The sequence below is a fragment of the Photinus pyralis genome, unplaced genomic scaffold (genome assembly GCF_008802855.1).
Source record: "Photinus pyralis isolate 1611_PpyrPB1 unplaced genomic scaffold, Ppyr1.3 Ppyr1.4_LG2, whole genome shotgun sequence".
Lineage (NCBI taxonomy): Eukaryota > Metazoa > Arthropoda > Insecta > Coleoptera > Lampyridae > Photinus > Photinus pyralis.
In genome coordinates this window covers 26,556,522-26,575,647 of record NW_022170403.1, presented here as the reverse complement: position 1 = coordinate 26,575,647, position 19,126 = coordinate 26,556,522, and the positions used below count along the sequence as shown (strand labels likewise).

At 37.2% G+C, this 19,126-nt stretch overlaps 1 protein-coding gene across 1 annotated transcript in view; it reads left to right on the top strand.

The window, feature by feature from the left end:
- LOC116162945 (acid sphingomyelinase-like phosphodiesterase 3a) overlaps window positions 1–19,126 on the top strand; it is a 239,878-nt gene that overhangs the window by 195,418 nt on the left and 25,334 nt on the right. Inside the window, exon 3 of the mRNA XM_031476721.1 lies at window positions 10,500–10,683. Coding sequence (XP_031332581.1) covers window positions 10,500–10,683 — 184 coding nt within the window. The remainder of the gene's footprint in view (window positions 1–10,499; window positions 10,684–19,126) is intronic.

Here is a 19,126-nt window from a genome sequence, read left to right as displayed (position 1 = left end):
ACGATTGGATAATTATAATACAAACTATGTGGATATTTTTAAATATTAATATACCTACACAAAGGATAATGGTTTTTTAATTACTAACAATTAATGGAATATGTGTGGAAGTAATTATTCCTTTAGTTTTGCGCCAGTCATTAAAAGGTTTGTACGCCTTTTCGTACCTCTTTCTTGACTTTGTGGGGAGCGAATATTGCACTACGGCGACCGCAACTTCGGCTACATTATAACGTCTCGCGTAGGTACTTTTATTCACTGATACCTGCTTTTGTAACTTATAAAGACTGTATAGTTGAAAAGTACAAAGCATAAACTGCAAACTGCATTAAAAATGACACTGATTGTTTTAATTATTTTGAAATCTCTATGGAAACAATTAAATAAAGTGATTTTAGCATGCGTGATTAGGGATCAAAATTTCATACATATGAATAATTTAATTTGGGAAAGTTATCTATATGTTGTGGTTTCAGGTAAAATTTTATACATAATACGTCATGAGAGTGAGTCCACCTGACTTGGAGGCATTAAAGAGATACTCGGACGCTGCGCGTCCTCGTACTTTTCAACAAGCCTCCGCGTCATGTAAACGACCACTTTCATGACTTATTATGTAAATAACTATTTTATCCCTTACTAATAGCACTAGTACTTTTCTATGACCAAGGAGTTTGAGCTTGTATCCAATAAATCCCTAAACCCGTTTTTTTACACTTTAGTAAATTAAAGAAAACAATTCTGTCTCGATCAAAAGATGAACAAACAAAATCGGTCCAATAGAAAAATTTTTACAAGCGATCAAAGGACACCCATTTTTTCTAACTATTCTTAAAATAACTTTTTTAATGCATTGTGGCACCTAGAGGAACGATCAAATCCACCACCCTCTCTCTAAAATTGTAGGATATCATGGAGTTCAAAAAGTACCAAAAATTTAAAATTGGACTAATTTTTGAAATTTGTTCGAAATTATTGGTGCTTTTTTGGTAGATATAACCGGTTAGCCACTACGAGCGCAGAAAGTATCAGAAATTCTTATTTCAACAGTTAATAAGAGGCATAGTTTACACTTTCAAATAACAAAATGTATCTCAGAGTAAAATAAATTCTTACAATAAAATTTAAAAACCTGTTGCAATTTCATTAATCTATTTTTATACATACAGTGTGTCCCCGGATGGACTGAACAAGAGAGAAAAAATTTTTAATTTTAACTTTATGCAAAAATGTCATTCTTTATAAAAATTTTTGCTTGCCTCAAAACCACCTATTCTGAAATAAAAATCTAGATATTCCTTTTAGCAGCTGAGAAAATTACAAAAAACGCAAAATCTACAGCGGAAATTTTTCTAAGTTGCATGTTTTTGATTAAATCAGACTGTCATTGTATCTTCCATGTTATGTCGTATCCAGACTTATACTTTTCGAATTGATGATGAGATGCGCATTTTCAATTCATTCCAATTAATTTCATCCTGCTTCAGTCAGTTTTATATACACCAGATTCATCTTTTGTTAGCAAGCACTCCATAAAATGGATGGATATAGGTTTCGTCAAAAAATGTGATCTTTACTTTCAATGCAGCCAATCTTCTTCTTCATTTTATTAACTAAATTATTGATTGTAGAGACTTTGTTATGGATCATGTAAATTTCATTCTTCAAGACGCGTAAATCAGAATTATCCAATGTTATTTTGTAGGAAGTTGCCCTTCCTTGCTTCTTTGATGGAAATTTCCATGTCCTATATCATCGGCAAGTTTGACTTCGATCTACAGGATAACAATACGTATTTATTTCAGAGGAATATTAATGAAATGCACATTACCTAATCTGGGTTATGAATTTTGTTGGTTTGCCGGTCGCAGCAGCAGCTAGCTCTGCTCCCTTTCCTAAAGGAAATATCTACACACCGGCAGCTTTCTCTTTGCCAAAGAATTCCACGACCCTTTTAATAACATTTCTGGCTTCGGAATGCACAATTGCAGAGGTTTGCTTCTCTTTTCTTGCCGTACGGATAAAATTGGTGCAACAAGCGCATTTTATAAACATTTATTTCATACTGTCCGGTAGATGTTCGATTACACTATCATTTTGAGTCCGGTAGGTGAGTTATTACAGCATCAGAGCCGGTAAGTGTCGCTAAGCAACACTTACCGGACTGTTATTTGTATACATCAAATTTGACATCTTCACACAATTAATTAAAAACCCCAACATAAATTTGGCTGTAATTCTTTATTTCAAACATTAACATTGATTGTAATGAAACAATTTGTATTGCCCTCAACACTAACGCCTGGGTTATTACTGGATGTCGAGTTAGTAATGTTTGATTCCTTCTGCTGTAGAACTTCAATGAAATTTTCGCCGCCTTGTATCAGTTGTATCATACGGGCAATCTTAACTTTTCCTTCTACCGAGCCTTCGATGTATTTTTCTGCCGCCGATGAGCTTTTCCATGCCCCATGACGCTTTAACACCGAAACCCAGGCAAAAAAAATCTCAATTCAAAAACTTACTGCATCCAAACAGTATATGCCAACATGACGTTTTCCTCTACTTGTTTCGCCCCATGTTCGTTCCTCCATTGGCAAAACACTTAGTACTCTTTTTCATACCTTGCGGCCGACTTCGGCCGACTTCTTAGGAACCAACTTTTCGGTTGCTTCATGAGATTTCGACAGGATTGTATCGGGAACAGTGGAACATCCCACAACGTTTATACCTTCCATTTTTTAGTGACAATTCAACTCATGTATAAAAAATCGCATAAGCCGCAGTGTAATTGTCACTTTGACAGCGGCAAAAGTTACCTGCAACTTTTCCAGCGACAAATGCACTAGTGGTTTTTTCACTTATTCATTTTGGAACAATTATCGCATTATCCTTTCCCATATGATTAGCTTGACGTCTGTCAATAATTGACTAGTTTGGTGAATTTCTTGTTCGTTAAATTGTCCTGCCGAATTACACTCGAGGTTTGTATTTAAACCGAGTAAATTTGGGTTGTGGCAATTCAAATCTGTTTCCTTTTAGCAATTGGACTCGAAAAACTGTCAACCTAAAAATGCTCCACCTGCGGCGTCGCATTTTTATTAGTTGACAGTTTTTCTCGTCTAATTGCTAGGCAACAGATTTTCATTACCTAAACAACCCAAATTTACTCGGTAAAATACAAACCTCTTGTGCAATTATAAGTGAAAAAAATTCAATGTCAACAAACTACGAACTATAGCAACGGCCGTTGCCACAGAAACAAGGTAATGCGATTTTTACAATATAATAAAATTTTGTAATCTTTGAAATGAAATAATGATACAAAACACACTTACAGTATGAAATAAAATACGTTACGATATACGTCCGGTAGTACTTGTAACAGCACTCGTTTAAGACATTCTTGACTCGGCTCCTGACGTCGCCTCGTCCATAATGTCTAACTCGTACTGTTACAAGTAACCTACCGGACTTATAACGTAAATAACTATTAATATATAAATGTGTCACTGTCACATTTTTTACGGACTGCACACGCCTGCGTTGTTGGTATTGGCTTAACGTTTTCCCGCCACGAAATTTCTAAATTAGTTCGCATATTTTCCGAGGGACTTGTTTGCTTGGTGGAGCTGTATTACTATAATATACAATTACAATTTAGAACTTTTGATTAATGTCAATCTGTTAGTGATGACAGGAGTCATTATAGACATATTGAGTAATGTGACAGGTGCGATCGGTAAAGTGACAGGCGACAGGATAAATGGTCTGGTCTGCCTCTGTCATGGAAACTAAGATTTCCTGACATAAAGTAGGCGTGACGATTGTGGCTAAAAGTATATCTCAGGTTTTTCTCCGGTCGTAGATAAGTAGTTTTCTTATCGCTGCGTAAACTAATTAGTTTCAAAATGGACGTGTTATCGCCGAAATAAGCAGATGTTAGTTCTTTTGAGGACGCAGTATTTTATTCAGGAAGAAGAAACGAAAGTTGAAGCGGAAGGGAATTTGTTTTAAATAAAGAAATCGAACGCTAATCGATGCCTTTCAATCAAACTTTTTCGTTTGGTAGATGTTGAAACTTGGCGATTTATTTTGTTATTTGTACTGCAAATATTTAAGCGTATTTGAAAAGTCTGTCTCGTTTAATTGTAAATTTGTGTAGAAAAATCTAGAGAACCGGAGAAACGGAGCGGTGTTTTTACGTTTACGAAGAAATTAAGTCGCAGAGCTGTTTATCGAGCGTTTTTCGCATAAGAGAAGCCTTTTTTTAAGTTCAAGTATTAATTATAGAGTTTTTCCACCAAAAAAGGGCCAACACTACAACAATTTTAAACGAAGTCAGTGTCGTCTAAATCAAGTTATAAGTGAAGTCCAAGTAGTGAATTCGATCTATTTTCTCCATTGCGTAGCATTATTGTTGTTTGTTTTTTTTTCTATTTCGTACCCAGAATTACTTTAGGTGTTAAAATTTGTAATTCAATTTTTTGGAATAGTGTGTGGAGGCGATGAAGTTACTGAATTTCTCAAATTACCTACTAAAATTTACATCAATATCGAAATTTTCGTCGTGGCGGAGGCTGGGCGTGCCGGAGAAAAATTATAATTATTTCTTTTAAGGTTTGTTTGTACCTGTACTTAAATGACCTACCTAAACAGGTGCTTGTGGGTGGTTTAGCGACCGTCTGGCATTGCACATGGCATCTTTTATTTGGCGCTCAACGCGGGGCACATAGCAATATTTAGCCTCGCCTTGAATTTGTTTACTTAACTATTAGGCTGGTCAATCGAGGCAGGTTTATACAAGTGAGGTAGAAAAAATTAGTAACAAAGTGATCTCTGCGGAAATGAGTACTCAATAGGGTCCTTATTAACCCCTCAAAAATTGCACTTTGTCGCATTAATGGAACTTGGAAAAAAATGGCCGCCATCTTGATTTTTTTCGAATTTATTAAATATTTCGTAAAGTATACATTATATCAAAAAACTCAAAAGACTTTTTTTATGGAAAATCAAAAGTTACCTATAATAAAAAAAAGTTTGTCTATTGATCAAAAAACAAAAAAGTTATTGAAATTTATATGATTTGGGTAATTATCACATCTGTGTCGAGACTTAGATGTATTTAAAGAACTTAATGCAGATATAGCAGTGTTAATTAAATCAGGAAACTATTTGTAAGACATAAAATTTTGTATGTACCACGGGCATAAACTGATGTTTATACATTATTATGCCCTTAATACATAAATAACTATTAAATCTGTACAGGTGTCCAAAGAAGATTCATGATATTAACCAGTTACGTCACACACTATATATGCGAATGACTTCAAGGCAAAGCTTAAATTCAGAATTGTGTTTAGCCTCACTACCACCAACCGAAGAAGCTGCCAAACAGCACATTAATATCATGAATCTTTTTTTTTTATTGATGTATTGCTCCATGTGAATTATTTGGATGTATTTAATGTAGCAGGTAAGTAGAGGGAGGCAAATCATTAAATGTTTTTATTTTCTTTAGGTTATCGATTTCGAAGCTCACTTCATCATCAGACCTTGCTAAAATATATAAACGACTGTAGTGAGCCGATAACCTAATGAAAATAAAAACATTCAATTATTTGCCTCCCTCTACTTACCTGCTACATTAAATCATGAATCTTCTTTGGACACCGGTACAGATTTAAAATAATTTTAAGTCCTGATTTAATTAAAACTGCTAATTCTGCATTACGTTTTTGAAATACATCTAAGACTCGACACAGATGTGAATAATTACCCAATTATTGAGTATTTTACTTTAAAATCCTTATTTTCAAAATTGGGCATACAAAACAGTTTTAACTAATTCAGATATTTACCAAATTTTAAAAAAATCCATATTGCCAAATCATATAAATTTCAATAACTTTTTTGTTTTTTGATCAATAGACTTAAACTTTTTTTTATTATAGGTAACTTTTGATTCTCCATAAAAAAAGTCTCTTGAGTTTTTTTGATATAATGTATACTTTACGAAATATTTAATAAATTCGAAAAAAATCAAGATGGCGGCCATTTTTTTCCAAGTTCCACCAATGCGACAAAGTGCGATTTTTGAGGGGTTAATAAGGACCCTATTGGCATAGTATAATACAAATAGTAAGCCAACCGGTTCGCGCCAATTCTTGATGATTGTAAAAAGATGTACCGGTACATGCTGCCACCTAGTTGAGAGTAGCTCAATACGCCCATATTAGAAACTACATTCATTATTGTCACGAAACGATCGGCATCAGTTATCGAAGCGGGAAAACACAAAACATGATCGGTAATCGAGTTTAAATATTCTTCCCATATCGTATTCCTATTTCATATCGTCATAATTAAGCACTATACTTGCAAGCAGAGCTGGAATGATTACTCCAAAAAGTATTCGAATACTGATTACAAATTACTTTATCATAAAAGTATTTACGTAGGTATTTGATTAGGTACCTACTTTACAAAATTTGTATTTAATTACTGATTACAATTTGTAATCGATTTACTTTAGCATCGTAATTACATTTTTAAACTTGCATCTTGCATGCGCACGTATCCATACTTTATTTATCGTTATCGAGTTCGTTGATTCTTTGTTATTACTTATTAACGATCCTCGTGACCGTTCATAATTTTGTATTGCTGTCTGTCTGTCCGTTTGTCGCCCGTATGCACGATAACTTTGTGTAGAAACGTCCGATCATTTTGAAAATGGGTACACATATCCTTAAGGATATAAGAAATGTCGCCATTGTTTTTCAGCTGAGTAAACTAACGCACCAAAAAGTTACAGCCCAAAAACTGCCCACACCTGAAAAGTATAATTTTTGTTGTTTGTACATTGAATGTCCGGTTTTCTGTGTTAGCAAATATTCCTTAAACCTCAAGAAACTACGCAGATACATAAAAAATTTGCCCCAACTTTTGTATCTGCGCAATCCAATTTTTTTGTTTGTTAAGATGGGAAAATGAAATTTTGTATGTAGGCACCTCGAATAGAAATAAAACTAATGCCGAATCAAGAAAATTGTTTTACAAGCTATGCTGATCTGGTGGGATCACCGAGTCAACCCCTTAAGATGTACTATGAAAACGATGGATGGGATCTTGAAGATCGTTCGGTATTCTGTTCTCTTGTATCAGATTTTTAGAAAGATATTTCAATAAATCCAGATATTCCATAAGCAAAAATATTAAAGAGAGTATAACCCGTGCACTTGGAAACCTGAACCTCTATACTTTGAAGGAGTGCTAGACGACCTTCATAACTTTCCTCCGCATGAATTATTTTTCCCAGATGCTGTTTGCAGAGCCGTCTTTAACCAATTGGGGGCCCTGGGCGCAAAAATGTATGGGGCGCCCCTTTGTTTGGAAGATACGGAATTCAGAAAAACGATCTCGTTAAAATCAATAAATATGGATATCGACAAAAAAGTCTATTACATTCCTCTCGCTCTTTGTATAATCCGATTATATTTTTAGCGCATTTTCCAAGGAAGATGGGTGCGCTATTGCCAGCCACTTTCTCTGTCCGTCCGTCTGTCCGTCCTAGGTTTCTATTCCCACAGTTTTCAAGATATTTATTTCGTTCTTTTTGCATTCGGTAGCTTATAGCTTTGTCACCTCAACCAAGAAAAATCTTGACGAGTAATGTGCGCATACGCTGACTGTGCAATATCAACTTTCTTATTTATTAATATATTTTGTTGAAATTTTAACCACAGACACTTCTAGTAAATGCAAACATATCGCATATAGTAAAAATCAGATGTGCTAATGCGCGGACTGAGCAATGAACTTATTACTTAACTTATTCATGGAGATATTTCTTTGAAATTTTAACCAAATATGCTTTTAGTGAAAGCAAACGTATCGCATATTGTAAACATCAGATTAATGTGCGCATGTGTAATATCAACTGTCTTATTTGTCAAAATATTTTTTTGAAATTTTTATCACAGGTACTGCTTCTGTTTAAAGCAAACATATCTCATATTCTAAACATTAGATGTGCGCATGCGCCGTTTATACGCACTCTGCGCAGTGTCAACTTTCTTATTGATGAAGATATGTCTTTGAAATATTAACCACAAATACCTCTAGTAAAGACAAACATAGCGCACATGGCTATGGCTTTTGGAAAGTACTGATCAATGCCTGGAAAATGCGTTGAAGTTAATCGCCCTACTTTTTTATTTGTTATATTAATGGACAGTAACTTAAGCACACTTGCGTCTATGTATAATGTCTCACAAAATGATACATCGTTTATGGGGCTGTACGGTGTACCTTGGAATAAATTGTAAGAACTAGTTTGTTGTTTTTAAAGGAAGTTAATTACACTTTGAATTTACAAATATGGACAAAGAAAACCTACTATTACTAATTTACTTTAGTTACATTTGCAATTTGTAATTAAGGATATATCTAAGTAGGGTTGCCACATGGCCGGGATTTTCCGGGATTGTCCCGAAATTAGCTGCACTATCCCGGATCCCGGTTTTTATACCTATACAAATCTCGGAAAAAATATGGCAACGTCTTGAATCAAAATTCAAAATTTGGTTGGGGGAAGGAGGGGCTGGTCCTTCATGGTACATGGCAGAAGTCTACTGCTGAGGTCAAAACGTTAAGAACGAATATTTGGCAAATAATTTAAAATTTATTGACCATAGCTGTTAGTTTCGTGAAGTAATTAGTTCTCAAAGAGACATGCAATTTTCACGGCTGCGTTTTAGGAGAAAAAATAGTTCGTTAGTGCCCGTTTGAGCACAATTAAGTTGTTAGACCAAAACCACGAGGACCGAAATGAGCGCCGGGACCGAATCGGTCTGACCCGAAACAGCTTCATGTCCATTTGGTTGATTGGGTTTAAAAAAAATTGTCATTGGTAGGTATTCCTTTTTCAGCAACACTCATCTTAGGAATTAACCGCACATCTCTATAATAATAATATGTATGTATTATACTGTGGTATAATTATTCGTCATAGATCATAGATAAAACCACCTTTTATTTATGATTAGGTACCCGTTGAATGTATTAATCGCAACCCAATGTAATTTTATGATGAAGAAAAGGAAATAAACTAAATCAATATAGACAACGAGCGACAAGGTCTCTTCCGATTAACCAGTATTGACAAAAAATTAATCACTTAGTCGCTTGACTACTTCTACCTATCACTGAAAACAGAACTGGAAAATTCGTAATCGTTCGGGAGTTATCATGTAGGGACACAGACGGACAGAAATCATGAATTCGCTTAGGAGCTCTTAATAATGAACCTATAAAATGGCGGATCGTTAATCCCGACGGACATGTTTAATCGTTAATTGGTTAATTCCTTTTCTTACTATCAATCCCAGATGGTTTACGGTCGTTAATCAATCTGACGCAATTCAAGAAAAGCTAATGCGAGATTTCAACGTAAAACATGGCCTAACGATGAGTTCTCTAATGTAATTCTATATTGCCCGCTAAGAAAGTGAAATCTGAGATAATTATCAGACTCTAAGGCGACATCTGCTTTCCTGAAGCTTCCTCTCATTTGCTGACGCAAAATAACGAAGAGGGAGGATATACTGATTTTGATTTTTTTTTCGTAACTCGTAAAGTGACGTAAGAGTTTGTTTGCGGTCTTACATGAAATATGAAACAGAAAGAGCCGCGATAAAGAATTAACAATTCATGATTGACACCTTAAATTTGCTACATAGTTAAGTGACCTAGGTATATCTAACCTTTTTAACTTTAATATAAATATTCCTAAACTATTCCCATTGGTACTGCTGTAATTCTAGGGAAATTGTTTAGAATTTATTGCTGGTATTATTTCGAGAAATTGCAGGTGAACAAATCAAACATAGTTCTTCAGTATCGCGATCTCGAAGGAAATGCTTAAGATTAACACGAATTTTGTTATATGGAGATACCAGAGATCCGACACTTCTATGTTCTAAATGTTGACGCAGGCCCAGACTCCTGACGGGGATTTTAGGTAAATAAGCTCCATCACCAAGTAAAATTAATGATCATCGTCACTATAGATACATATATTCCTGTAAAGGGTTGATTATTAAGCTCAATAATACACTACAAAATTAACCCTCCACTTGTGTTCGGTATAATTGACTACTACGTTTTGCAAGCAGTTGATTAGCAATAATGCAGAACTGGGATCGGAAGTTTTAGAAGGTATCATATTTGCAATATTGCACGGTACAGACGCGTATAAAATGAATATCTCATAATGCATCTAAGTTAAAGTCGTAAAGCGGCAACTTCTTTATGTAGAACATGCAGTTACTGATATTGCAAATCCAAAAGGATGCCGTACCGGCACTTACCTACTTTGCATTCTTATCTAAAATTTAAACCGTTTTAAGTTAGGTACATCAGGATTCAGAATAGATTAAGCTTTCTTACAAACTCATAATCGTATCCTATACTAAATAGACACTTTGTTTCAGGTGTATTTGGTTGGCCATATGCCACCAGGATCGGACGAACGTCAGAGAGGATCGTTGGCTTTTGCATATACTGATTATCACAATAGACGTTACATCCAATTAGTGAGAAAATATTCGGATATAATAGTGGGTCAGTTTTTTGGACATCTACACTCCGACTCTTTCAGGGTAATATATAATGAAGGTAAGTTCAATTGTAAGCTTATGCCGTGTGTGCCAGGGATAACGCTATTATTATAATATACATACAGGGTGACAATCAAATTCAAATATTTGGAGTGTCTGCTAAAACATTTGTAAAACAATGATGGATCTTACAGATAAATAAAAAAATACAACTCAGAAAATGGACAATTTTCAGGTAACAGTTTGCTTTTCATCTCCGGAGTATCATGTTCAAGATACAGTTGCAGTAGTCTCTTCATGTTATCGAGTACTTCTTCTCACAACAATTAGTGTCTCATCGATGGCACCTTAACTAGTATCAAGAGCATTTTCGTGAAATTAGTCAATTTTGTGGTTTGTTGATGTCATTACTTTTCTTGTTAAAAAACCTTCAGATGCAAAACTGTGTGTATAACAAAATTTCCTTGCGTCAGCATCATAGATGTAGGTATAACTAGATACAGACATGCACCAATATAGTTTAAAAGGACATGCCATCTATTACTATCACTCTCGGTACATCAATTAGGTATTTAGAGAAGAACACAGACCAAGAGGATCAGGTTTTCAGTTTCAGTTAATTTATTATTTGGTTTGTTACGGCTAATCCTACCATTTGAATTATCAGATTTGAATGCGGGCGCATTATTTAAACCAAAACAATACTCCGTTCTTAACGTATTCACACTTGAGCCACCCATAGATACCGCTCATCTAAATGTCCATTTCCTCTTTGTGAGACTTTCCGATACTTTATTCTCGATGTGAAAGTTCTGGCAGATCAAGACATGCCTGTCGTGTAGACGTTTCATTTTCGCTTTGTGAGTACTCTCCTCCGACACTCCGTTTTGGAGATATTCGCACATAAAAGTTTTGACCCCGCCAATAGGTAAGTCGCATGCAGGCGTTTGATGTTTAGTTTGTAAATACTCTCATCCAACAGTCCATTTTCCAAATATCCAGCATCAAATATATCTCAATAAGGGGCGGAGAGCAGGGCGGCAGTTGGCAGAAATCAATTCTCTTTGTTGAAACCTTTAATTATAATATCATAAAGACGAGTATGTGCTTCTTTTTCGTCACGATTTCGTTGTTTGAAGGATTTGATCCATTTACAATACTTTCTCAGATTATGCTTATTACTCAAAGGAATGATTTTAAGAGACAATGTGGCCTAATACGGGATGCATTTTTACGTTCCCTAGACCGTGAACGCAACTGGTTGCGCTGATCAGCTAGGAAGAAACGTACTGAGTGCCAAATACTCCATTTCCTAGAGAGTGGGCGCAACGGTGCGTAAGTGATAGGTACTCAAAACGCCTGACAGGTCATTAGTAATATCAGTAATAAAAAGAAGCTATACTGTATTCATTTTAAGAAGGTAGCGGTAGAAATCATAGGGAAGCTTTGACCTTCACTGTGATTGGTTAAAACATGAGTCAGTATTACAATGAAACATAAAACGACTAGTGAATTTTGTAAGGCGGTAGTTTATGTTGTCAACTAAACTGCCGAAGTGTCATTAGCTGTTATTGTCAAAGATTATTTTTGTTCGCAGTGCTGAATATTTCTACTTGACAATAATTTGGTTCCATTTTATATTTTTCCTGTGTGTGTTTATCTTCAAACACAGCGCCATCTACTACCTTCTTATAATGGATGCAGTATAGGTATTAATTTGTAATGTTTATTTTCATTTTAATGTGTAATATAGATACAAATATTTTGATAGGTACCTAATAAATACATACAGGGTGATTCCTATAGTACCTGCCACCGTTTGGGAGCGTGTAGGTGGTGCGTAAGGGAGTATTTTGATATAGGACACTTGGGGTCGGAAATCTAAAATAAGGGTGCCAGAGCCAAATTTACCTTCTGGAATTTCGCGCCTGTAGGTAGGCAACCCAACCGGCCGGCGGTGCACACGGAGCGATCTCAGGCGGCGATGTGTGGCTGACACTTGATCAGAATTTTGTTTAAACCCACGAAATCCCGTCTGCAACGACGCGTATCAAGTGAATAAACACTATGGCACGTTTTACTAACACGGAATACGCGGACATGCACTTCATGTACGGATTGGCAAATGGTAACGCACGAGCTGCACGACGAGCGTACGCTGAGCGGTATCCAAACCGTCAGTTACCCTGCAGACAGGTCTTTCAAGAAGTTCACTTCCGACTGTGCGAGACAGGGCAATTGCAGGTAAGCTGACGGAGGCTTAACTTTACACACAGATTCGTGATGCACATCGATACTTGGGTCATTTAAGCACCATTTCGAAAAGTTTGTTTGTTTACACCGACCTCCTCCTATTTCGCAGCCCACTAGCGCCCGTGATCGCGATCGCCCGTTGGTAAATGCCTTAGAGGAGGATGTGTTGGAACGTTTCGAGGCAAACCCGCGTACTAGCACTCGACTTGTAGCAGATCAGGTGGGTTGTAGTCAACACACAGTGTGGAACATCGCCAACAACAACAACTTACACCCTATAAGTTTAAGAAAGTGCAAGAGTTACGGCCGGGTGACCATGAAAGGAGGCTGGAATTCTGCAACTTAGTCGTCCAGGAGGAAGAAGCTAATCCGAACTTTCTGAGGAGCGTGCTAGTTACTGACGAGAAAGGATTCTCAAGAGAGGGGACCTTCAATCCTCGTAACAGCCACTACTGGGCGGAGCACAATCCTCATGAAACGTTTACGCGAGGATACCAGGACAAGTTTTCTTTAAACGTTTGGGCTGGCATCCTGGGGGACAACCTACTGGGGCCTTACATCCTCCCTCCGCGTCTAAATGCCCATAATTACCTGATTTTCCTGCGCGAGGTGCTACCAGAACTTTTAATGGATGTTCCAGTGAACTTGTACTGGGACCACTGGTTCCAGCACGATGGGTGCCCTGCTCACTACGGGCGGCAGGTGAGGGAACACTTGGACCAAACCTATCCGGACAGATGGATCGGCCGTGGAGGTGCGGTGGAGTGGCCTGCCCGCTCGCCCGACATCACCCCATTAGATTTTTACTTGTGGGGTGTGATGGAAGCGCACGTCTACGAGACTCCCGTCGAATCCGAAGAGGACTTAATTGCGCGCGTCGTCATGGCCGGAGAGGCTGTTCGCCAGGACATAGGAGTCTTCACGCGAGTTCGAGGGGAGTGGTTGGCTAGATGTAGGAAGTGCATTGAGAACAACGGTGGCCACGTTGAACACTTGTAAACGTTATTGCTTTTGACTGTCGTTTTCCCTCCTTCCCTCCCATGTCGCTTCCTCGCGCTAACTCGCTCTGCATCGCTCCGCGCGAAACGTCGGTCGGTTGGGTTGCCTACATACAGGCGTGAAATTCCAGAAGATAAATTTGGTTCTGGCGCCCTTATTTTGGATTTCCGACCCCAAGTGTCCTATATGAAAAGACTTCCCCTAGGCACCCCCTATACGCTCCCAAACGGTGGCAGGTACTATAGGAATCACCCTGTATCTAATAAATTATGATTAAATGCAGTAAACATGCAACCATGTAGAACATTTTAATGTTTACCTCCATGACTGATTGCGTTGGTTTGATTGAGATTAATATTTTTACTTATTGATCTCATCTTTTTTTATCTCTTTTTGTTTCTCAACTGTCTTATTTGCTTGCATTGATTTGGTGAACTCAGTATTGTCTTTGTCTTTGTCGATTTTTTACTAAGACAATATTTTCCTCCATTCCCATAAAAAAAGAATTGTCGACTCCAATACCTAAAGCTATTGTTGCTAACTCAACTTGGTCTTTATAATTCAAATCAGGGGCATGTAATAGATTCACGCCACTATTGTAAACTACGCACAAATGTTTACAAAATTTTTCCTCTTCCCCATCTGGACAATCTCAGTGCTCTGTTTGAATGCCTTTCACTTTCACAACACAAAGAAAATATGCGGAATAATACTTCTAATTTGCAGTTGGACGTCTCACTGGCACCATAGCAAGTGAATAAATATGCGCAAAATAATAGTAAAGCACTTGGCGTTGCGCTCACTGTGTAGGAAACGGAGTGTTTGGCACTCAGTACGTTTTCTAGCTGGTCAGCGCAACCAGTTGCGTTCACGGTTTGGGGAACGTAAAAATGCAGTACGTTTCAAAAAGACCAAAGAGTGTTTAACCTCGAAAAACAAAATATCGTTGAGTGAAGGAAGTGATCCAATCATGCTCACCGGGACAGGACGGCAGAACCAATGCGTCGCCACAGTAGTCCTGAAATGAAAGACATTCTTTTTAAAATGCTGCTGGAATTATTCTACTTAATAAGTTTAACCTCGTGACTGAGTAAACTATTGGGAAGGATGGCCAATAAGAGGTTACAAACGTCACCTCTTAGGTGCTCCCTGTTTGGTATTTCCATGGATGTCGCTGAGGATGTGGAGAAATGTTTGTCGACGATGTAATGATTTGCTGTGCAGTTAAAACGATATACAAAATGCTGACGTGTGGGTTTTGATAATGTTGTGGAGAATGTAATGAAGATCACTATAACGTATCTTAAAAATACTGGTCTAATATGTAAAATCTAAATAACACTGGTGTATGGTGCAAATGACCATAGTAGTCGATGCCTCGGGAGGGATTTTAGCGTATACTCTGTACCGCTGCTACTTAACCAACAGGCTTCAAAGTGACGTTTGTAATGGTTCAATCGCTCATCTTGGAGTTTATTAAATTGTGGCGTTCTGCAAGGATCTGTTTTGGGAACGTTGCTTTTCACAATCTACACGTCGGCAATACCAGAAAACTTGCTACACTGTCAATATCACCTATACGCCGATGACACTCAAATATACTATTTGTTTGAACCCAGTGATGTAGCGATAGCGTGTGATAGAGTAAATAGAGATTTAGGGCCGGTATTTCCATCTGGGGATAAAGTCAAGTATAAGATATCTTCCAGGTAAACCGACAGTTAGCGTCGCTTCGGGTATTTCGAACCTCGTTTAAATATTATCGGCAGGATAAGCTCTAGATAAAGTTATTGGGTAGATTTTCTGCAGTTATCAACATAACCCCTAGATATTGCGTAAAATTACTAGTAGACTGGTGACGTTTTAAAAATTTGCGAAATTACCAACCGTACCTATACTAAGTAGGAAGAAAGAAATTGAAGTATGTAAGTAGAAGTATAACGCAAATACACACTATGTTTTCTTGAAGGATATAGGTAACCTATTTTAGATTCCAAATGGATCAAGATTTTCTTGACTTATTCGAATCCGATGACGAAGAATTATTTGAGGTGATCTTTGTATACGATTAGCTTCAGCTGTACGATTATTAATTCCAGACTTTGCATTAATAAATTGTTGGGCAATTTTCTCCCAGCAATTATTTTTTTCTGCCCAAGTAACACCATCACTGCGTTTATTTTCCAGGACGTCCTTGTACTCTATAACCAAATCCACAAGCACACAATTTTCAGATGTGCTGAAATTAGCAGTTCTTTTCTTTCTACGCAGTGCATTTACATCACGATTTTGGTTCATGTTCAGAGTACCTACTCATAAGTAAGGCTTATTCTGTAATTTACGTTTGACAAGTATATTATGTCACTGAATTTCTTTCAAAAACAAAAACAATCGTTCAAATTGTCCGGTAGTAAGCTATCTTTCTCTAATATATGGCCCTGCCGTTCGCTATCTTTTTCTATTACAGACTTCTAAAATCGGCAATATTGGCTATGGTTAGGTAGCTATCTACGGGATATATTTATACCGCACGCCAATGGAAATACCCACAGATAGATAAACGGAAGATATCGGGCGGTATAAGTTATTTTGCAGGTACGAATGTAGTCGGTACTTTATCCGAAGATGGAAATACCGGCCCTTAGCTCATCTTGTTTATACTCGTGTTTATATTTCTTCTGTACTGACTGTCCCTAAGTCTGAACCCATTTAAATCCTATCTAATGCTCTTTGGAAGACAGAATGACAGAATAAACGTTATCGAAGATATGCCGATTTATATTCAAAATTTAAAATTGCAACTGGTAGACTGTTTCAAAAACCTTGGGTTACATCTGGACCATTCGTTAAGATTCGACACACATATTAATAAGTGTCTTCAGCATGCTTTTGCTAACTTAAAGCAAATCTTTGTAAATCGTGAATGCCTTACTCGTGACTTGAAGAAATTATTATGCGACTCTTTAGTGCTATCAGTTTTTAATCATTGTGACGTAGTTTACTATCCATCCACAGAGCATAACAAAAAGAGAATCCAAACGCTGCAGAACTCTTGTTTAAGGTTAATTTACGGTATTCGTAGGTATGAACGTACAATACGCACTTGTGGCGACAGAGTGGTTGAACATGAATAACCGCAGATACGTACATTCTGTTTCATTATATTACACGATTTGAAGATCCAAATCGCCTTCATACTTATTCACGAGGATATCATTTAGAACTAAACGTGCATAGTTTAAATCTACGTCATAAGAGCTATACATGCCTCCACTACACTCACTTTTTAGAACGGGAATTTACCTATCAGTTTACTACCTGCTACAATAGATATTTTACCTAATATATTCAAAAATTCTCCTTCTTTATCGTCTTTTAAAAAAAACATGAAGTGTAGGTTGTTATGTGAGCAAATATGTTAGATTTGTAAAAAACATATTTTTCTTATATGTCTGTGTATAACGTGTGAATGATACACTAGGTTGAGTGGTAGAGCAACAGTTGTACGTCTAGGTCAACATGTTGATCTCCGCTTAGATGATTGTTCTGTAATTTTCATTTATGGTCGGTGTTTTTTGTGAGAACTCAGGTCTAGCTCGGTTAACTAATCGCACGGATTAAATCAAGGAACGATTAGTGTCTGTGTCTGTACGTCGCTCGTCTGGTGTATTATGTCGGGTCCTAAAAAAAAAAAATTGCACACACACAGATTGGAAATCTAGGGATAGTATGTAATTCATACTTACCAACATCAGAGTTGGACTGGGTCAAGCATAGAGTGACCCGGTGACCCAGTTAGTTTACTGACCCGGTGACCCAGTTGACCCGGTGACCCAGCTTGACCCGGTGACCCAGCTTGACCCGGTGGCCCAGCTTGACCCAGTTTGACCCGGTGACCCAGCTTGACCCTGTGGCCCAGCTTGACCCGGTGACCCAGCTTGACCCAGTGACCCATCTTGACCCAGCTTTACTCAGTGACCCGTCTTGACCCGGTGGCCCAGTAATTAAATTATTGTTAGGTATCATCCAAAACAATTTCAAGTAACTTTTAATTTAAAAAAAACTTCCTCAATAATATTCGCCAACAAGCACGTAGCCCAATTTCATTCAAGAGAACTAATACCTAAAAAAATCAAATGCATTTGTTTATAGTTTATAGTCAAGTAGTCAATGAAAGTATTTAGAGAAAAGATTTATTTGGATTAAGCTAACTAGTAGAAAAAAATTAAATGTGAATGAACACCTGTAAGCAAACTGGTAAGCCCTGAATCAAAGAAATGAAGGAGGGAACTGTTTAGAAATAACATTATTAAGGATCCTCAGATCCTTTATAGTTTTGTATTGTCGTCCGTCCGTCCGTCCGTCCGTCCGTCCGTCCGTCCGTGTGCGCTCTAACTCTTTTTAAAAGTGGCCGATTGTGTTGAAATTTGGTATACGGGTACGTTGGACATTAAGAACGGACGCTATTGATTTTCAGGAAGCTGGTTCAACAGGAACAAAAGTTATACGACTTCGAGTGAATCGGGAACAGGGAAAACTGCGAACTCAATATAATAAAAATTAACATATTTCATTCCCTAGGTCATGTATCGAGTTCGGACTTTCGCTAGATTATTCCCTATGACTCTTAGATGTGTAACGATTCAATATAACTCTTCTCTGTGGTCTCGGTCAAAAGTTTTAGAGCAAAATGTACCCAAAATTATTCTTTACACATGAATTTAGAGTTGTAAAAGTTTTCAAACGCATTATCTTGATGCTGAAAGAGTTGATAACGTGCACGTTTGATAACCGCATGTGTGTGATTCAAAAATGTTAAATTATTTTTCTGAGGCCACATGGATTTTGATCAAAATATGTCAAAATCGTTAATTATGCACCAAGATCGTTGGGAAAAAGACTACGCGCATTATCTCAATGCCCAAGACATAAATTTGATGCATTTTTGGCGACCACGTGGATTTTGATCAAAACATGTCAAAATCGTTATTTATGCACTAAGATCGTTGGGAAAAAACTAGGCGCATTATCTCAATGCCCAAGACATGAATTTGATGCATTTTTGGCGACCACGTGGATTTTGATCAAAACATGTCAAAATGGTTATTTATGCACCAAGATCATTGGGAAAAAGACTAGGCGCATTATCTCAATGCCCAAGACATGAATTTGATGAATTTTTGGCGAAAACGTGGATTTTGATCAAAACATGTCAAAATCGTTATTTGTGCACCAAGATCGTTGGAAAA